The sequence below is a fragment of the Sciurus carolinensis genome, chromosome 1 (assembly GCF_902686445.1).
Source record: "Sciurus carolinensis chromosome 1, mSciCar1.2, whole genome shotgun sequence".
NCBI classification, from domain to species: domain Eukaryota; kingdom Metazoa; phylum Chordata; class Mammalia; order Rodentia; family Sciuridae; genus Sciurus; species Sciurus carolinensis.
This window is the reverse complement of record NC_062213.1, coordinates 197,520,765-197,542,036: the sequence shown is the minus strand read 5'-3', so window position 1 is coordinate 197,542,036 and position 21,272 is coordinate 197,520,765. Positions and strand designations below refer to the sequence as shown.

Here is a 21,272-nt window from a genome sequence, read left to right as displayed (position 1 = left end):
CCCGTCTATAAAACTGGGCAATAACCCCACAGCTTTGTCTCATGAATTAGAAGAGATAGTGAATGTTAGACACTGGGCTGAACCGTATGAAATCTCTGTTGGACTCTTTTGACCTCTCCAGTGGCTCTCCATCTGGTTCAACCTGGCAGGTGTGCAATCAGTGTTTAGGGAATGGTTGGGGCTGTGTGTAGCTCCGTGGTAGCACCTTGCCCAGGTGCACAAGGCCCTGGGTTTGAGCCCCGGTACTGAAAAGAAAAAACAAAACAAAAACCAGGAAGGCAATGGGTGGACTGAGTTTTCTGTTTCCATCCGCTGGGTGAACAGATATTTAATTCTGTCACTCAACATATTTGCTGGGCCCTGGCCAGGTGCCAGGAATTGCCAGCAGGAGGAAAACAAAACACTCCTTGGAGAGGTGGACGTGTCCCTTCAACACTTGGGTAGCAGGGGAGCCCATGGGGCATGCTGGCCGAAGTCACTGCAGAGCCATCTCGGGGGGTGTGGGTAACCAGGACTGTGATGGGGTGGGCCTGAGCTTGCGGAGGGTGAGAACCGAGGCAGAAGCCAGCTTGACCCAATCTGGCAGTTTATTTCCAGAGGAGACCCTCGTTTCTCAAAGATCAGGGCTGAGCTGCAGGCGGTAGTGTGTGCAGAGAGCCCCAGCTGCTCAGGAGGCTGAGGCAGGACAGTGACGTTCAAGGCCAGCCTGGGTGGCACAGTGAGGACCGCTCTCACAAAAGCAAACGGGGCTGACAGGAGCCCCCTGACCGCAGTGGGAAGATCTGGGGTGAAGCCCAGGTGAGAAAGCAGATTGCTCACCTCAGCCAGGCTGGAGACGTGCACGGAGTGGAGCTTTCTGACTGGCATGGCTGTGTCCTACCTCCCAGTTGGGGAGAAATCCCATCTGCCTCCGTTGGGTGCCTCACTATATTTAGTTACCAGTAACTCTGCCCTCGGCCCTTGCGCTCGATGCCTGCGGGAGCTCTGCTGCGGAGGCAGAACCAGCCTGGCTGCTTTTTGCTGGGGGCACTTCCACAGGTTTTTGGGTATGCCGAGGTGTGGCCCAGATCCCCCCTGAAATGAAGAAGTTGAGAGCAGAGGTCCTTGCCTCCTCGTACCTGGGATGGCAAGACCACCTTAGGCTTTAAGGTGCAGAATCAGGTTGAACCCAGGGGACCAGAGAGGGGAGAGAGGGCAGAAGTGAGGGACTTATGTTGTTTTCCCTTTCTGTGGGGGTTTGCTTATTGACAGTGGCGGGGGCGGGGCCTGCCCAAAGGCACTCCCTTTGCTGGGAGAGAGGCTGACCCTGGTAACATGGTGGTGCCTTCACTTAGGCAAGAGGACTTTCTGGAAGGGGAACTATGTGTGCAAGGGCCAGCAGGGGTTGGTATCTATTTTACCTTCTTCTTTTTAGCATTATAATAATAAAATTGTATCAATCCTTGCAGCCAGACGAGCTGAACTCTGGGGATTGAAGGAAGGTGCCTGTTTCCATCATTGGGGTTCAGTCTGGCAGAGAAGTTTCTAGAACTATGTCTTCCAATACAGTAGCTACTTGTGGTTATTGAGCACTTAAAATGTGGTTAGTTCAAAGAGAGATTGATATAAGTATAGCATGTACTTCAGTTTTCAAGGATTTATTATAAAGAGAATGTAAAAGTCTCATTAAAAATTCAAAATTTTGATTATATGTCAAAATGATAATTTGGATATATTGGGTTTAAGAAAATATATTAACAAAATTAATTTTATTTGATTTGAACTTTTTTTTAATGTGGCTATTAGGGAATTTAAAGTTACATATGTGGCTTGCATTATATTTTATTGGAAAGTGCTCTTCTTTGTCTTAGAGTGATCTTCAGCAATCTTGAGGTAAGGGAGTGGCCAAGATGTGAAAATAGTACCAGGATAAACTTGTTGAACACACCAACATCCCCTGAGGAGGTTTAGAAGTGGGAGGATCAGGAAACTATTAAAGACCATCAGCCTTCTGTGACTTGAACCACCTTAGTTGGGTATAAAAAGGCAGGGGTTGGAGGGGGGCGGGGTGGAGATAGAAGCTGTAAAATGAATACCAGATTACGACGTGATAAGGGAATAAATTCTAGTGTTCTGCAGTACAGTAGGATGGCTATAGTTTACAGAAATTTATCACATATTTTATTTTTTATTAATTTTGGTACTGGGGATTGACCCTAGGGGCACTTTACCACTAAGCTACATCCCCAACCCTTCTTGTTTTTTATTTTGAGATAGGGTCTTGCTAAGTTGCTGAGGCTGGCCTCAAACTTTTGATCCTCCTGCTTCAACCTCTGGAGTGGCTAGGATTAGAGGTGCACGCCACCATACAGGGTCATGCATTTTATAAAGAACTAAAAGAGAGAAGTTTGAAGACTTCTGATACAAAGAAATGATTGATGTTTAAGAAGATGGAAATACTAATTACCTTGATTTGATCATTATCCGTTGTATATACATATCATTCTGTACTGCAAATATGCGCCATTATTATGTATTAATTTAAATAGAAGCAGGGAGGGAAGAATGATCTCGTAGGGCTGAACCCTGGGTTAAACCTGGAAGTACAAGAACCAGTGATTTCCTTTTGGTGTTGGCCCCTTAAAACACATCAGTCCAGAAACCCAAGATGGGCCTGAGGAGTGAGAGGGGCCCAGATGTATCCCAAGGAGCTTAGGAGGCCCAGTAGCCAACTGGTGGCTCCATGTTAGGGTCTCAGGGATTTGTTCACCGAGACCCTGGTAGATCGCGGCTGAGTTGTCTGGATCACCATATGATGGGTCAAATCACAAAACCTGCATTTAATGATTCCTGTGTAAGAACATGGAGTAACCGGAGTAGTGGACGTGGTTTGTGCCCTGCCCACACCAGTTTTGCTTCTGTGAGTCCATCTCCAGCCCCTGTGACTAGTTCCTATCTACAGACATGATCTTCTCTAGATGGTTCCCTGTGGGCTATGGTGGCCACGCCCCTTCAGAGAGCCAGAGGCCCCAGGGCCCAGACTGCCTGGTGCAGATGTGCCGGACTTGCCTCCCAGTGCCATGTCTGCTCCAGCTCTTCAGGGATCAGGCTGAGGCAGCACCTGAAGTCACCCTTCGTTCTGCTTCTCCTTCCCCGTCCTACTCGCCCAATTCCCTTACTGGCTTCTCCTGGGGACACGTTCTTAAATAAACCACTTCTTCCCAAATGCTCATCTCAGGGTCTGCTTCTGAGAAACCCCTCTGGAAATGCACAGTGACCTTACCATGGGTGGGTCTTGACCCTGGGACGCGGCCATGTGACACACAGACACTGAGTGTACATGGGATTCCAGATGCTTGGGACACCCTTGCGGGGAGCCTGGACCTGTGTGCAGAACAGCAGGAGCTTCAGGGCCAGATGGGCCCAGGAAGTCTGTTTCACTCGGGGCCACGTCTAGGAAGCCGCAAAGAACCGCATGCGCAGAGCCTCAGGATTTCCCCTCGGACCGTTTATTTATCGCTCTTAGTCACGCTCTTCTGCAAACACCTTTCCATCTCCATCATGGCCTCTGCTAGAAAGTTGAACTTGTGCCCAGCCCTGGCCGTCTTCATGACACCCCCTTACACAGCATATTTCAAAATCCAGATCGAAACAGGAACTTGGCTGGGTTGTGCAACACAGAAGTGTGTTCTAGGCCGACATTTATAGAAGGCGGAGGTGGGGAAGAGGGCTGAGGCCACGGGGTATGTCCAGTCAAGGGTAGCTACACTGGGTGGGCAAGTGAGCTGGGACAGGACAGTGTCTGAGTGCTGGGGGTTCCAGAAACTTCAGAGGTCACTGACTTAGGACGGGGGGAGCTTTAGGACAATCTACAAAGACACACAGGCTGCACGTGGTGGGTGCTCACTTCCCCTTAATGTAGACTAGATAAAAATAAAAGAAAGCCCACAAACCCACATTAACCAAACGCACACACATGACCAAGTCTCCAGACGCTACCCTCCGATAGGCACTTGTGTTTTCAGTTCTGGTGTTGGAGAGAAGATCCAGCAGGAGCCACAGTCCCCAGAGTGGGGACAAAGCTTCTGAGGCTCTAGGGTCTGTTCTGAGAGGTGGTACTGGCCCAGCTGGATTGGAAAGGGACCTGTTTGAAGATGACCCCCCACCTCAATTTCATGGAGTCAGTGACTTTGAGGAAGATTTGTGCCCTGAGCATTTCCTGAATAAAGTGGCATCTCTAAAGAGCACATCACCAGAAGGGCTAAAGTCTGGCCATTCATTATTTTTTAATTTATTCTTAATTTTTACAATTTTTACTTTGGGCAGTGCTGGGGATGGAACCCAGAGTCTTGCACGTGCTGGGCCGGTGCTCTATGCTGAGTTACATCCCCGGCCCGAGGCTGGGCATCGCAACCTAGGTTCTTTGCCTTAGGGACTGACTGGTTCCATGCCCAGTTTGCTGTTCTCAGAGCCTGGCATTGTGCCTGAGCTCAGTGACCATGCAACTAGTGCTTAGTGAGTGGTTGAATGAAATAATCCCAAGTGAAAATCCTGTTCCCCAAGAACACAGATTTATGAACAACGTGTTCATTGGTTACAAAATAGTTCTTTTTTTTTTTTAACCTTCAAAACGAAATTATAATTTACTTATGCTCCTGGTTCTAAAGGAGCTTTTTTAAAGCTGAAGTTAACTCTTTTCATTGGAGGCAGGGAATTTATTGGGATTTATCTCACTGGGTGAGTCTTTGGCAAACACACGGGTGAATTTTAGCGGGATAATCTGTCCACTTTGAAGGCCAGCGGCTGACCTAGAATGGGCTGTTTGTGTTGGAGGTGAGGCCAGGGTCCTTCTGTGTTGGGTCTGGGGTCTAGGAGGAGGGGTGGATTGTTTCTAATGCCCTAGGGAAGGTCTGAATCTGGCTGGTGGTAAAGAAGCCGGCGTCTAGTTGACAGTAGTAGGAGCAACGGGACCTGAGTTGGTGGGGGGAGGGAGGTTGGAGACTGAAGAGACTCGAGGACCAGGCAGGAGAAGGTGGAGGGAGTTGACTGGGCACCTTTAGACGCCGAACTCAGGCTCAGGGATGCTGGTCTGGGGAGAGGGAGCCCAGTCCCCTGGGGAGCAAGAGGAGCAAGTGGAGAAACCAGCTGTGATAAGATGGGTGTCCAGGGAAGGTTCTGGGCTACATTCCTGGGCCCTCAGGGAGCAAGGAGGGCTCTGGCGTCTGCATTGCAGAGAGAAAGCCAAGAGGGCTGAGAGGTGGTAAGGAATGGACGGGAGGTGGCCACCTGGAGACGCTGAGGGAGGCGAATTTGAAATAAGGGTGCAGTCCCAGGTTGGTCTAGGACCTGGGGTGCCCTTCCATGTGCTCCACCTTGAACTTCAGGGCTTGGCTTCTGGAAGAGCCCGTGAGCCCAGACTCTCCTTCCAATTTGAAACCGAGACTAGAAATTCTTGGGGATGGTTTTTTTTGGGGGGGGTTTGTTTCTCACGCCAGGCCTCCAGAGAGCGTGGTCAAATGCCCAGCTACTTTCAGGTGGGACCAAGGTGAAGCCACTGGGGGTGGCTTCAGTGGACACCGAGGCCCTTCCCAGGGAGGGCAAGGTACAGGTACCCCAAATCTCACCCTGCTCCCCGTAGGTCTCCCAGGGGGACCACCCAGTCAGGTCAGGCAGGGGAAGGGCCTGCGGGGTGCGAGCGGCCTGGAGGACTCCGGGAGGAGGGACGCTCCGGGGCCCCCTCAGGTCAGGGCACCATGTGCCACCACTTGAAGGCGAAGGGCTTCCTGCGGACGTTGGTGCCGCAGTGCACCTCGCCCAGGAACTTGTGGTAGGCGGAGATGTCGTCGATGAAGGTGCAGGTGAGGCCCAGGGGCTCCAGCAGGGCGCGCACGTGCATCTCCAGGCAGCACTCCTCCTCCACCTGGGGCCCGAACGGCTTGGGGATGCCCAGGTCCTTGTCCAGCACGATCATGTTCACCTGCCCAGGGTCAGGCACTCAGTGGGCACCGGCTACATCTGTGCCCTGAGCTAAGCCTCCTTCCCCAATCCGATGAAGAAGGTACCACAACGAACCCCTCTTTACAGATGGGGAAACTGAGGCACAGAGGGGGCCAAGCAACTCATAAATGGCAGGGCTGAAGTGGAAAACCAGACAACCTGCTGTGTATGTATGTGTGTGCAAAAGTGTGCACGTGTGTGTGTTCACATGGGTGTACATGCAACACACACATCAGAACGAACATGGATACTACACACGTGGGCTTATACGTGCATTTGTGTGTGTGTGTGTGTTTTTTTTTTTTTTTTGGTGCTGGGGATCGAACCCAGGGCCTTAGTGCTTACAAGGCAAGCACTCTACCAACTGAGCTATCTCCCCAGCCCGTGTGTGTGTGTTTTGATCAAGTTGCTTTCTACCTCACAGAAACTCCCCTCTATGGTAACAAGACTCCCTCCTGTACCTAGAGGACTTTTTACCTTAGGCAAAGCACTTTCCTATCTGATGAGGCATAGGATGCTCGGTACCCCAGCGAGGCAGCTAGGACAAGCGTATCACCCCCAGGAGGGAACTGAGGACCTCAGAGAGGGCGAGTGCCTTGGGTGAGGTCACACAGCAGCTCACCCTGGACTGATCTGGGCCTCCTGACTGAATAGCTTCTGTCAGGGCTCCTTCTGGATCTGGCTGCCTCCTACTGGGCGTGGGGTGAGGGTAGGGTCTGGGGTCTCACCATATTTGGGAAGAAGGCTCTGGCCTGGCGGTCCTCATCCATCTTGAACAGAGCAGGCAGGTCGATGATGTCCTGCTCCGTCAGTCCCAGCTCCTTCTTGAGGATGTCACGATTCCAGTCCAGGCAGCGCTGGGTGGGGACAGCAGGACATGCAGGCGAGGGACACACACCAGTCACCTTGTCTGCAGCTTCGGGCCAAGGGCCTTGGCACAGCAGAGGGACTTCCTGCACTTAGTTGACACCCCACCACATCTCCCACTGCCCCTCCACCAGCGCTCAGGGACAGTGGTAAGGATGTAGCAACTCAGAGGAAGGTTCCAGAAATAATACCAGCAACTCTCACTTATGAGCACCTACTATGAGCCAGACCCCAGCCTAAGCGCTCCCCACACGGTAACTCTGGGGCCCCCGCAGGCCACCTCGGGAGGTAAGAGTGGACGGGACGCTAGGGGTAACAGTCCCAAGCACTTGCCAGAGACCAGCTACTTCAGCTCCAACCCAGGAGGCAGACACCAGGGAACCAAAGGCAGAGAGTCCTTAGCGAATTGCCCAGGATCCTACTGCCAAAAGCAGTGGCCACAGACTGACCACTGAGACCAAGAAACGGTCACAGAGGGGAAATTAGAATCAAGGCAGCTTTCAAATAGCCAGGGAGGCCTTCCATGGTTTTCCCTGGTATCCACCTCACCCCTGCTCCCCTGAGGCCCTTCTGGTGCTGAAGCGCTCGGGGTCCGAGTCCTGAGTCCTTGGCATCCTCTGCAGAAGCCCTGAGGTGTGAGGGTGGATGTCCAGATCCTCCCTGGGCCCCTGACCGCCCTCACCTGGAAGTACAGGTTCTCCTGCACCAGACTCTCGTTGGACAGGATCTTGTTGATGGTGATCCGCTTGCTGCTCATGCCGCCCAAACCTGTGGGCGACGGGGGGCAGTCAGGCCTCAGACGCCCAGGCGGGGGCTCCGTCTAGCTAACTGCTGGACTGGAATGGAGGACGGGGGCAGGGCCAGGCTGGGGCCAGGCTGGGGCCAGGCGAGCAACGCCAGGGAAGTCAGGCCCCTCTGCCCGGGGAGAGCGGGGCGCACTCCTTTCTCCTGGGTCGGTCTCGTCACCTGAGCCAGGAGAGAAGTGGCAGCCCTGCTCTCGGTCTGGCCAGGGGGTGGGGTGCTCCTAGGGGCGGCGGCACCAGGCTGAGTGTGGCAGATGCAGAAACCACTCTCCCCATGTTCAGGCCCGCCTTATGCTCGCCGCCTGCCCTGGACAGGCCTACCTCTCCTCCTGCTCCACAGGACGGCCCTGTGGCTTTAGCCGACTGACCATGACCGACACTGACTGAGCACCATCTTCTGAAAGTTCTGTGTAGACTGACTCACTCGTCGCTGCTACCGTGGAAGGGGGGAGACTGAGGCACAGGGAGGCCACGTGGCATACCCAAGGTCTTGCTCAGCGAGCGGCTGAGCTACGCCGGGCAGTCTGATTCCAGAGCCTGTCCTCTGCACCTATTGCATTTCACCTTTGCCTGGTTTAGCAAGAGCTGGCTGGTCCCTGGCACTTCCCAGACTTGCAGCTTGACAGCAGCAAAGAGATCGGGGCTGGGCCGGGGTTCAGTGCGGGAAGCCGTCCTTATGTAGCAGAATCAGACTAGGCCGAGCTATGGGACGCAGAGGCCTGGCTTCTAGGAACTGCCGGGAAGCAAGTGGCGCTGCGTGGGAGTGGTTCCTTGTCTCCTGGAATTTTCCCCCTAAGAGGATGGCGCCCCTAAGTCCACCCTATCCTGTCTGTCACAGAAGCAGCTCCTCTGGGTCCTTGTCCCCTTTACCTTATATTATAAATAAAGGAGAGTTAGGCGAGTTGTTGTCCTAAGAGGCCAGAGCTGGTATGGCCAGACCCGTCACGCCCCCTCTCCCTTAAAAAAGCATTGGCTCCCGTGTGTTTATTGAGTAGATAAGTTTTTTGGGGAATAGAAAAACTGCCAACATCCTCCTCTGGCAGTTAACCCTTTTCTCCTCCCCACGGGACATGGCAGAGAGGTCCCCATGGTGCAGCTCAGTGGCAGAGCGCTGTGTGTGGGCCTGGTTCGGTTCGCGGCAACCCGCCAGAAATACAGAGACGGGGCTGTCGGACCCTGTGCCTGAGCTGCTTCCACCCACTGCTCACCCTTATTAGCATAAAAATAGTAGTGGGTTTGTATCTATGGGTAGCTTTGGGGCACATTTAATGTAGAACGGAAGTCTCCAGAAAGTCGAGACTCACACACGCCAATCCAAGAAGAAACTTCCCATTGGCGGGAATCACAAAAGGGCAGCGTCTTAGACTGGTCCTGTCTGTCCTCGAAGGCAGGGCAGGGCCACTGTCTTTGGATGTGGAGGACGGTGGTATAACTGCTGACCAGCCTTGGGGACAGGCCTTTGGGTGTGAGAGATATCAGGGCTGAACGGGGCAAAAAGTAACTTCAGAAACAGTGGATGTGGGCGGTGGTGACGGTCATTCCACATTGTGACCGCTATTGTTATTTCTTGCACATGCTAGGCAAGCACTCTGCCACTGAGCGGCATCCCGGTCTTTTTTCTTTAATTTGAGACAGGGTCTCACCAAATTGTGGAGGCTGGCCTTGAATTTACCATCCTCTTGCCTCAGCTTCCCAAGAAGGTTTGCTTTACTGAGCCCAGCTCTAAATGTATTAATGTCTCTGACTTCTGTACTTAGAAATTGTAAAACGATAAATAGGTTATGTGCATTTTGCCACAATAAAAACAACAACAAAAAAGCAATAGAACCTGCCCTTTCCTCTCTAACCTGGCTGGTCGTCTGCACCTGATCAGCTTTCTGACTTTTTTCATGATTAATTTAAGTGCAAACCTCATCCCTGTCTACGACTGTCCCAGTTACGTGGCTCTCTAAATTCAGCAGACCATTTCTCACCCGCACCCATGGCGACGATGCCTGACCGCGCGTCTGTCTGCCAAAGCCCTTTGTCTTCCTGGACTGACTGCATGGGGTCCGTTTTCCTCTCACTCTTTCTAAAGCACAGCTCTCTGAGTGCACAGTGCGAGCTGGCTTTGGGGCCCTTAACTCTCCGCTGGTCTTGACCATGTAAAGCATACGCAAGGTGCTGAAGGGGCACCTGGGCTCTTGATGACAGTAAGCGGCAGTGGACGGCTCCATGTCCGCCTGGTCACAGCAAGGGAGGCGAGAGGCCAGGGCTGTCCCCACCATGGTGCCTCCTACACCCAGGGTGGGCCAGATGCCCAGGGAAGCGGAGCTGGGCACACAGGGACAGCGCGTGCATGGGTCCATCCCCTGAGGGTCTCTCCGGGGCTCCCTTTTCCCAGTGTTTGGCCAGGCCCCATGGCCACTCACCTTTGAACATGATGGCCTCCCCGTGGCCCTCCTTCTGCTTCTCCCGGAAGAGCTTGTAGCAGGCTGAGGTGCTGGCCATGAGCAACCGGAATTCCTGCAAGACATTGCGTGGCACAGTGTCAGCAGGGAAGGTGGCCAAGGAGCAGGAGGGAGCCCTGGCCCGAGGATCCAGAGCCCATCTGCACATCCCCTGCCACCCGACGCTGGGCTGCCCTGGCTGCTCAGGTGGGTTTTGTCTGTCTCAAGGACTATTTCTCACCCTTCATCCATTTTGACAATATCATCTGGTCAAAGGTCAGAGTCCAAGCTGGCCTTGGACAGAGTGGAAGAACTTCTCCAAGCTGCCACAGGGCCACACCATTTGCACAGGCTGTCCTGGGCATGAAGTGGCGGCCATTCCTTTCACTTCATGAAATGGAAGAACCTTTACCCAGACCACAGACCCACACTGCCTGGCTCTCTAGCATGGTATGGCCGATACAGTAGCCACTAGTGTCCTGATATTAAACACTGGAACTGTGGCTAATCTTCACTTGAGATGTGGTATATGAATAAAATACCAGATTATGAAAACTTAGTATGAACAAAGAATGGAAAATGATGAATTAATAATTTTTGTATTGATTACATGTTGAAATGCCAATATTTTGGGTTTCTTGGGTTAAAATTTACCTGCCACAGCTACAACATACCAACCAGCTTCAGCCTTCTTCCTTCTTCCTCCATGCGGTTTCCTTTAGACCCTGCCCTCTGCCAGCAAGGGCCAGTAGTACTAGGGTCCTCTACTCTCCTTTCCTATTCAGTCTTGGGGACTGGCTCACCTTTGTGCCTGGGATGGGGATGAAGGTCATGAACTCATCCACGTGGCCCACGGTCAGCCAGTCCGAGTAGAGTTCCACGGGCGCCTGCACCTGCTGGGCCTGCAGGAAGTCGCGCACCACCTTGGTCATCCGCCGCCCGCCGGACCTGGGGTAGGGTTGAGAGGAGGCACCCCTCAGAAGGCTGCCCCTTGCCTTCCGCTGCAGAGGGCCTCTGGGACCCCGCTGGACCCAGCGTGGTGTCGTGAGGTGGCAGGCAGGAGCCTGAGCCACAGGGCTGAGACCCTGGTGCAGGCAGATAGGCGTTTGAGCCCAGGGCGAAGGAGGGGTGCATTAGCCTCAGCTGCCACCTGGGTGAGGGCGGAACTGGGCTTCAGCCCTCAAGGGGCCAGTGAGCAGGGGAAGACCAGCTTCTGTGCTCCGGAGTCCGGCCTGGGCTGCTGGAGGGGACTGGGAGGTGGGATGGCTTCCGAATCTGCCCTAGTCCATTGCTTCTGAGGGACACTAACTTCCGCTTTCTCTTTAATTGCTTCAAGAGACACCTCTTCCAGGAAGCCCTTCCTGACTTCTAGACTCCCCGGGGTCTTCAATCTCACCACACCCTTAGACTATGACCCTCGGTCCTTAGGGCAGGTCTGACCTGGCTCCTGCCTGGCCCTCCTGGATGGCTGGTCATCTGCTTCCTCCACCCCAATCTTCCCTGGCTGCCTCCTCCTCAGCTCCACGCCTGCTCCTTCTCGCCTGTGCTGGAACCCCTTAGCATCCCACTCTATTTGATTTTTATAAGAGCCTGGGACAGTGCCTGGCACCCCATTGGCTGTGTATTTAAGGAGCCCCCCTCAAAGCTCCCGGGGGCTTAGGGGTCCTCCTTGGGCCCCATTTCCCTTCCCCTCCTCCTCTCGCTGTTCACCCATTTCCTATTTGCATGTCTGTGACCTTGTCTGTCTCCTTGAGGGCAGGGATAGGGCTTGGCACTTGGCTGGTGCTCAGAAAACAGTTGCTGAATGGACAAGTGACCGCTGAATGGAGGGGCAAGAGGAGGAGGGTGGGCACACGATCACTGCCTGTCCCGCAGGAGCCACAGCATCCCATGTAGCTCAGAGGGACTTGGTGTCCGGATCCTGGCTGGTCCCACACATGCGGGTTCCTGGCAGCCTTTTCGTGACGTGAGAACCCAAGTTCTCTCTCCCTCGCCACTGTCCTGCTCAAGAGCTTGCCTTTCCGTTGCTGGAGGCGGGGCAGGGAGTGGGGCAGCGGGCACTGGCCAAGGAGCCAGTGACTCATGCTTCTGGGGTCAGGGCTGTCTTCTCGTGTCTCTCTGTATGGGCAGCCCCGAGGATTCACGGATGTGTTCCTATTCAACCTCCATCAGTGTCTCTTCACTGGCCTCCTCCACTCCTTCCCCACCTGGGTGACAACCTCGTCACACACCCTCACCTTTGGGGCAGAGAGCCATTGTGTGTGCGGTAGGTCCTAATTCACACTGAGGCGTGGAGGCTAGCTTGTCTTCTTTCCGGGCGTGACTGCACACTAACAGAGCACGGCAGGGGACTCTCCCAGGCACTGACACCACACAGGAGCCACCAGGCCACCCCAAAGCGGGATCAGGCGCCCCCACGGCCACCGCCCCAGCTCCCCCTGGTTCTCTTACAGAGGAAAGCTGCTGCCGATGAGGATCCGTCCGAGGGGGTACGACTTGCCGTTCACAGTCACTGGGGGGCTGACCTCCAGGTTCCCAAAGGAATCCAGACTGGTGACAGGCTCGAAGAGGGGCTCCCAGGTCACGTAGCCGAAATCCGGGCCCTGGGTAGAGGGCGACACCTGCCGTAAGCCTCCCACAGGCGGGCCTCAGCCCCAGCAGCCTCCCTCTGTCGACGGCTCCCTCACCACCCAGGGTCCGGTGCTGTGGCCCGTGGCCTCCAACAGGGCCGCCCAGCGACATCCTATTTCCACCAAAGAGCAGGGGAGGCTGAGCGGGCGAGCATGCTGATGCGCACGCATGGGAGAGGAGGGTGCGCATCTGGGTCTCTGTGCCTCTTCCTAACAGATGCGCGGCGGTGTCCCGGGATTAGGCCTCATGTGCTGTTAGCTTCCTGCTCATCCCTCAATTTCCCGGACCCTCAGTTTCCCCATCTATACAAGGGGTAGAGGAAGGTGGCCTGAGGCAGCGGGGAGACTGAATCATTATTCCCAGGGATTCTCTGTCCCCTTCCCAGTAAGAGAATTTTGCATCCTGGCTAGGGTCAGGGTCACGTGACTTGCTTTAGCTAATAAAATACAAGCAGAAGGGATGCATGTCAACTGTGAGCAGAAGCCGTAAGAGTCTCTGTGTGTGTCTGTCCACCTTCTTCTTCATGTGCTGGCAGAATGGCATTTCTCGGACTAAGGCTGTGACTCTGGATTCTAGAATGAAACAGACTGAGGTTCTAGAATGCTCTAGAATGTGGAGGGCCGAGACTCTAGATGAAGCAGACTCAGGTTCTAGAATGCTCTAGAATGAAGCAGGCTGGAGCTCTAGAGCACCCCAGAATGAAGCACAAAGAGGCTCTAGAACACTCTAGAATGAGGTGGGCCAAGACTCTAGAATGATCTAGAATGAGGCAGACTGAGGCTGTAGGATGAGGAAGGCACGAGGAAGTAGAGCCACAGATGACCCACTAGCCATCAACATGGAGTGTGAGCAAGAAGCAAACCTCTGTTGTCAGTCACTAAGATTTGGGGGTTGCTTGTTACTGCACCTTAACTAGTAAATGCTGACCGATACATGCAGAATTGGCAGGAATGTAACATACACACCATCCCAACCCGTCCCCAACAATCACGCTTGACCACTGGGCCCAGAGTAGCCTCAGAATCCTTCTTAGCATGGAGTGCCAATAAACGGGGGTTGGAGCACAAAATATAACTCCTGATGCCTTGAATTTTAAGGTTCCTTTCATGATTTGGGGGGTAATAATATAGGGATCTTGTTTGGGAGATCTGGCATTGGGGTTGGGACGAAGCTCATCTGACAAAAATCCCTTTAAAAACAAGTTGGAATGGGAGGCTTGTGCTGGCCCGGCTGAGACAGCCTGCCACAGGGGCGGGTGGCTGCAGTTGCCCCAGCTGGCGGCGGTGCTGGCTGGGGTTGCTGGAGGCTGCAGGCGGAGCTTCACAGCACCTGCAAGTGGGTCAGCATGCAGCACAAAGCCAGGCCTGGCTGGCCTCCAGGACAGTGCAGCCCGGGGCCTTGGGAACACTGGAGGAAGCTGGGACCAGGGCAGAGCCGGGGCAGGTCAAGCCTCCCACGCTGTGGCCGCCCTGCTGGTGGTCATCTGACTTTACGCCCTGCAGTGCTGGGGGACATGGGCAGCGTCCAGGGCTACAGGATAAAAACCATAGCAACGGCTAAGAATGGTCACCGTGTTGGGGACGTACTGATTTCTGCATTTCTTTGATCGTCACAACAGTCCTATGAGACCAACACCAATTCTCTCCCCTTTTTACAGAGGAGTAAACTGAGGCTCCTGGAGGTTAAGTTGCTTGTCCGAGGTCCCACTGTGCTAAGGGACCGTTGCACAAGGCCAGGGTCCTTGGGCATTCAAGAGCTGGGCTCACACCCTTGGCTCTGTCCTCTCCTCTCTCGGGGACTCCAGGGGAGGGCGTTCTCAGGGAGCGGGTAGGAGTCCGGCACAGGGTCGCCTCTGAGCTGCCTGACATCTGACAGGGAGACTGACTTCAATTCTTTCTGCCCTCACACCATGGTGGTGGCCGAGGGCAGAAAAGGGGCGTGAAAATGGTCTCGGAGGAGTCAGACTGCGTTAAATAAGACCCACCTGTGCTGAAGACCACAGCCTCGAGGCCCTGCCGCGCTCTGGAGTCAGAGCCATGCTTTTTGACAACTGCGTAACTGTATTTTTCTTCTGTGAAACTTAATACGCTCTAAGTTGGAGGTGGGGCAGCCGCAGAGGCCAGGGCCTCTGAACCGGGTCTCCCCTGTCTCCCACCCTTCCCATTTCCTGCAGGAAGTGGTCCCTGTTTGGAGAACACATCAATGATGGTGGCCACTCTCCCAGCTGACCCCTGCTGCAGATGAGAAGACAGGTCCCAGGCTGCAGACCAGTGAGTCAGGGCGCCCGGCTCTCCTGATGGCTGTTTCCTGAGGGTCCCTAGCAGCAGCCCCCAGGGAGCCGTCCACCTCTCACCAGGAGCTGCTTCACCGGGAAGTCCTTCAGGTTCCCGTCCCGGGGGGAGTCCAGCACCACAGGGAAGCCTTTGTGGGGGGCCTCGATGTAGCCAAACTCAATTTCGTCCTGTGGGGACATCAAGGAGAGCAGTCAGTGGAGCCCAGGGGACGCCTGTGCACATCAGTTGGCCAGGGAATGGGGCATTTGCATACGTGGGCCAATCTCAGAAAACAGAGGGCCTCAGAGCCAGCAGTGTGACTCCCTCAACCCCGCCTCCCTGTCCCCAGTCTCCTCCCCACAAGTGAACTGGGGTCGCCTCTTTGCACAGACTGCCTCTGCATAGCACAGAGATCTCTTAACTGCTGTCGACCTACTTTTTTTTTTCCCTGGTACTGGGGATTGGACCCAGGGTGCTTGACCACTGAGCCACATCCTCAGCCCTCTTTGTTATACTTTGAGACAGGGTCTCGCTGAGTTGCTTAGGGCCTCGCTGAGTTGCTTAGGGCCTCGCTAAGTTGTTGAGGCTGGCTCTGAACTCGCGATCCTCCTGCCTCAGCCTCCCAAGTCACTGGGATTACAGGTGTGCATCAGTGCACCCAGCTTCAACCCAAAAAATGGCTACATCCTTCAGGTCAGGGTGAAGTGTGTTCTGTATCCATAGTCACCCACTGGCCTCATTCTTTTTAGTGTCACCTAGACCTCACTGCATGCTGTCGTCCAGGCCCCATGGAGGGACACCTAGGTGGGTCACAGCCCTCTGCTACACAAGAAGCCACACTGCAGCCAGCTGACGTATCCACGCATGTCTGTGCACGTATGCAGGTCACAGCGCGACACTCAGCCAGCTCCGCTGGCCCGACCCTGGGGCATCCCTCCCAGCCCCGGCTGGGCTCCTTGCCTGAATCCAGCGGTCGCCGCGGTTCATGTACTGGAAGCAGACCTTCAGTTCGCAATTGGTTTTCTCCACCAGATTCTTCACCTCCTTCAGGAATAGGTAGTTGTCCTTCATGCTGTGGGGTGAGGGGAAGAGGAGGCCGGAGGAAGGGTGAGGGGGACAGGGTCACCCTCTGTGGTCAGGCAAGAGCCGACCTGTGGTCTGAGCTGGGCAGATGAGGCCACATCTGGGTTCATGGTCACCTTCACAAAGGCCGCTAGCATCAAGGGTCATGCCAACCCATCAACTTCAAGGTCATGGACAGAGAATGCGGAGGGGACTCCCCCCCGCCCCCGCCCGCCCCGAGTCCTACATCTTGGATTCCCCAGACTCGAGAAGAGAGCCGTGCCTGGCACGGAGGCTGGGACTGGCTCCAGGTTACGCAGCTGGGACGGCAGAGCCAGGACCCGCACTCAGGTCTGCCTGACCCTGAAGGTCAGCGCTGGGCCGCGGCTGCCCCTTACCAGCATACAAACACCGACACGGGAGGCAGGATGTTGGGGGTCATGATCCACGGTGCAATCCGGAATGTCACGGTGTCCGTGAAGATGGGTGTCAGGGGGATCCCCTGGTGGGAGAGAAGTCTCACTGGGGGCTGGGATGTGACTCAGTGGGAGAGTGCGCTGGCAGGCTGAGGCTGCACCCCAGCACCGTGAAGGTTGTACTCAGGGTCTCTCCACTCCAGCCTTCCAGAGGGGTGAGACTGAAAGCGATGGTACATTTATTGAGCACTTACTGTATGCCAGGCCCTGTGCCCGTGCACCAATTTATTTCTGTCTTACAAGAGCTGCAGGGGTGGATGCTACTGGAGTTCTCACTTTTCAGACAGGGAAACTCAGGAACAGGTTAGTTCACCTGCCCAGGGTATCGGGTGGCTGAGCCAGGATTCAAACCGGGGCAGTCAGACTCCAGTGTATCCTCCGACATCCCAGCCAGAGCCGGCTGTCTGCGGATCCCTTTTGTCCTGCCCCAGAGGGATGCAGGGGTAAAACAGGGATGGGCATCTGTGTCTGCCAGAGCAGCCAGTGCCTCCCCTTTCCTGAGCGAGGGTTGGGGTGCAAGGTCCTTGTGCTGAGGCTCTGGTCCCCAGGCTGTGCCCTCGGCCAGGGGCTTCTCTAGGGGACGGGCACACTCCTCCTCCTGCAGCTTCCACAAACCAAAGCAAATATCCGAGATGCTAACCACAGGGCAGGGCCCCACCTGAGGCCAGATCTGAGGTCGAGCCTATGGTCGGAGCTGGTGTAACACGGGCAGAACAGGGCCCGCGGTCGGAGGTGGGCAGAACTCACAGGTGTGGCCTGGTTAGAGCCTGGGCTGCCCGCGGGGCTCTGCCTCAGGACCAGGCCACACTGCTGTAGGGAGGAGGGCGGCCAGGGCACAGGCCGGGGGAGGGTCAGCAATCCTCCCTGGGGATTCCTGGGATTGCACCAAGGACGAGGAGCCCAGAGCATGCACAGGACCCTGTGGACGTGTGGCTCTAGGCCTGGACCAGGGCAGAGGAACGTGGCTGGGCTCCTGGGAGTGGCCCTCTGGCCCCAGGGCAGCCCCTCCGGGGTCCTGGAGCCCTCACCTCGGCCATGTACTCCAGCAGGCTGACGTGGATCGACACCAGGCCCGAGAAGCTCTCGTCCGGGAACCGGAGGCCTTCGACGAAGAACAGCAGCTCCGCGGAGCCGCCCGTGTACTTGACCACGTGGAAGAGCTTCCGCCGGCCCAGGATGTGGATGTAGCGCTGGCCGAAGAACGGGTCTGCAGGGGAAGGACCGACGTCAGGCCCCAGCTCCGCCAGCAGGAGGCCAAGTCACCGATGGGGACGGGGACCGGGGACTTGTCCTCTAGACACAGAGGAAAGCACAGCAGCAGATGCCACCAGCGTGACCACAGGGTCTGTCACCGTCTCAGCACTGCCATGCCCTGGCGGGCCTCCGGCCTCCTCATCTGTCATGAGTGGTTCTCTCATGGATGGTGACCGGACAGCCGGGGTGGGGTGAAGGATGCCGTTCCCCATTTCACAGATGAGGAGACCGAGTCTCAGAAAAGAGAAGTGGCTTGTCCAAGGCCCTCTGGTCGGTGACAGCTGGGACTCTGATTCTCGTCTAATACTAAATCCTGAGCTCCCAACCCCTTTGTAAAAACACCAATGTGCCTGTTTGTACCAACAATTCCCCTGTGTCACGGAAGCCACGCTAGAGTAAAGATGCACAGTGCCTGGTCTCTGGCCACTGATTTTCATGGTTGGGAGGGAAGCAGGCTGGGTCAATGCTCCTGCCCCCCTGAGACCTCCAGCCCGTCATGTCCTGTGGCTCTAACTGGAACGGTCTTGTTCCTCCTTCCTGCAGGTCTTGGTTTGTGTCCTGTGTGGAAATCCCGCCCAGGTCCCCAGAGCGCAAGCTGGGGCTCTGTTCAGAGCTTCCACGGCGGTTGCCCTTTACTGTCTTTCTAGATGCACAGGATCGTGTGGGGCAGCCAGCTCTGCCGGGCCCACTTCCGCCTGGCTTGTGCTTCATCAGTGTCTACTGAATGAACCAGGGGCTTCCAGACCACTCCCTACAGGAGAGGCCAACAGGGAATTTTCAGGCTGATTCAGGCACGTGAATTGATCTTTTTTTGTGTGTGGGGGGGTGGGGTACTGGGGATTGAACTCAGGGGCACTTGACCACCGAGTCACATCCCCAGCCCTATTTTGTATTTTTTTTTAAATTTGTCTTAGTGTTAATAGACCTTTATTTCATTTATTTATATGTGGTGCCGAGAATCGAACCCAGTGCCTCACACATGCTAGGCAAACACTCTACCGCTGAGCCGCAACCCCAGCCTCTATTTTGTATTTTATTTAGAGACAGGATTTCACTGAGTTGCTTAGCACCTCGCTGTGGCTGAGGCTGGCTTTGGACTTGCACTCCTCCTGCCTCAGCCTCCAGAGCCGCTGGGATGACAGGTGTGCACCATCTCCCCGCTATTTTTTCCCAGTGCTGTGGGTGCCCCCCAGGGCCTCCTGCGTGCTAGGCAAGCCCTCTACCACTGAGCCACACCCCCAGTCCTCAGGAATTGCATTACTACTCTGTGACTGGCATGGGCTGGGACCTTTGGGGAGGCGGATAGTCACCACGCAGCATCTGTGCCTAGAAGCAGTGCTCAGCCCATGATCAGTGCTCAGACCGCGCACGCGGGAAGCGTCGTCATGGCAGCTACGCGGTGAGAGAAGGTCTGGTTACTTGGGTGGGCGGGAGGGAAGCAAGGAGGGAGGCATTTGAGCAGAGGAAGGCAGCTTTGGAGACGCCCTTGTGGGCGGCAGGGTTGGTTGTGGGGTGTGTGGGGAGATACTTGCGTGGGCAAAGCCAAGGAGGCAGGACCCTACACAGTTCTTGAAGGGGGTTCTTTGTGCCCTGCAGAGCTGGAGGGGCAGAATCAGGCTCAGCTTAGTACTTTCAACAACAACAACGATAACGGTTAAAGACTCGTCACCCAGGGCTTGGAACGTGCAACCAGAACACGCCTGGTACAGATGTGTCAGGATCAGAACCTGTGAAAGGAAGGGACGAACCACACAGCCCAGTCTCCTCCCCGTGGGACAGAGTGCCCAGCCAGACCTCTGTCATAGGTCACCAGGGGTGGGTAGTTACCCTAGTGGTCATAACTTCCAAAATTAGAGAGGCCTGGTTCAGATGCCACCCAGGCTTTACGGGTTAGGAAACCTCTGGGAATCCTCTTGTCAGGGGACAACAGCACCCGTGCCATGGGGTCATTGCAAATGGCACAGCATCAGCCACTTCAGTAACCTCGGTAACCAGGTAACCATGGGTACCGGGCAGGGGCCTGCAGGCGCTGCACTGGAGAGGCGGCGGAGGCAGCCCGCCCTGGCCAAAGAAGCAGCATCTTGCCTACGCTCCCTTGGGAAGGTCCAAGAAGTGAGGGGGAGACAGACCCAGGACGTCCCAAGGACCTCGTTACAGCTCAACACAGAAGGAGAGGTCCATCCGACCCGAGCCGGCAGTGTGCGCCCAGGGCTCCTCCCCCAGTGGGTCCCCACGATCCATCTGCACACAGCGCCCCTCCCTCCGCCTCTCCCCCACCCACGTGCAGGCTGCACTTAAGCTGAGGCTCAGGAGACTCGGGTCTGGAAGCCAGGCCCTGTTTGCAGGAGTCACAGGTACCAAGTGTCCCGGGGCTCAGATGGCGAAGGCTCCACCAGGGTCTTGGACAGAGAGCGATCTGGCCCGGGGAGGGGTCTGCGGGGAGGGCACATTGTAGTCCATCTCTGGCAGCTCCTCTGCCCCATGTGGCTTGTGCCCTGTGACTCACAATGTGTCTCTATCCTGGGCCTCATTCTGGCAGTCTGAGCCAGTGCCAGGAAGATTGATTCCTTGACAGGAACAACCCGGCCATTGTCCCTAGGAGCCTGTCCCCCGTACCCCGTGCACGGTGCAGATCTCCCCACCCTGGCATGGCTGGCTCTCCCTGCAGGCACCAACAATGCCTCTCATCTGAGCAGCCCTCGCGCCTTGGGCTGGCCCGCTGCCCGCCGGCCACCCTGACCTCTCCTCCCTCGGCCCCAGGCATTGGCCCCAGCTGGCCACCACGTGGTATGGTTTGGCGTGACCCTGCCAGTCACTTTGGAATGATTCCACCCCCCAGGCAACTCCTTGAGAGGGTGACAACTGTCTTGTTTTGCCAGGGCCCATGGAGTTTCCTGAGTTGAGGGACTTTCAGTGCTAAAAGGGAAGTCCTAGGAAAATGGGGACAAATCAGTCACGGTGTCCCTGTAGGAAGAGGTGCGGCCCCCAATTCTTGGGGTTCTGGGCAGACCTGAGTCACTAATCTTCCTAGGAGCACTGAAGACTTCAGCTCAACCCAATCACTACAAAAAAAAAAAAAAAAAAAATCATAATATTTCCAAGAAAAGCACAGCTGCTGTTTACAGAGAGCCTTCTGCAGCCATTTCCTGCAGAGGGTCTGACTTTTCCTCATTCCATCCCCCTGCCATTTGGGGCAGTAGGGGCTCCCATGCAGAGGAGGACCCCGGGGTGCGGCTGTGAGCAGATCTCCCTGGCCCCGCAGTTCCCTCCCAGGACCCCTTGAGCCCAGTTCCTTGCTCTTCAGGAGAATGGGACAGACTCGGCCAGGTCCCAGGTGACCACGTGACCTCTGTGTAACACACACATTCTCAACCACAGGCACATTCAGATATTTTCTTTTCTTTTGCCGTACTGGGATTTAAAGGAGGTGCTTTACCACTGAGCTATATCCCCAGCCTGTTTTTATTTTTGATTTTGGGACAGGGTCTTACTCAATCGCCC

The 21,272-nt window shown here is 55.4% G+C and overlaps 1 protein-coding gene across 1 annotated transcript in view; it reads right to left on the bottom strand.

The window, feature by feature from the left end:
* Positions 1-4,530: 4,530 nt before the first annotated feature.
* Positions 4,531-21,272, bottom strand: part of Padi2 (peptidyl arginine deiminase 2) — a 43,141-nt gene continuing 26,399 nt past the window's right edge. The window contains exons 7-16 of the mRNA XM_047562735.1: positions 17,546-17,724; positions 16,440-16,543; positions 15,940-16,051; positions 15,060-15,167; positions 12,527-12,678; positions 10,879-11,023; positions 10,058-10,151; positions 7,526-7,611; positions 6,705-6,833; positions 4,531-5,956 (exon numbers count right to left, since the gene is read on the bottom strand). Of these exons, the coding sequence (XP_047418691.1) occupies positions 5,723-5,956; positions 6,705-6,833; positions 7,526-7,611; positions 10,058-10,151; positions 10,879-11,023; positions 12,527-12,678; positions 15,060-15,167; positions 15,940-16,051; positions 16,440-16,543; positions 17,546-17,724 (1,343 nt within the window). The 3' untranslated portion in view covers positions 4,531-5,722. The remainder of the gene's footprint in view (positions 5,957-6,704; positions 6,834-7,525; positions 7,612-10,057; positions 10,152-10,878; positions 11,024-12,526; positions 12,679-15,059; positions 15,168-15,939; positions 16,052-16,439; positions 16,544-17,545; positions 17,725-21,272) is intronic.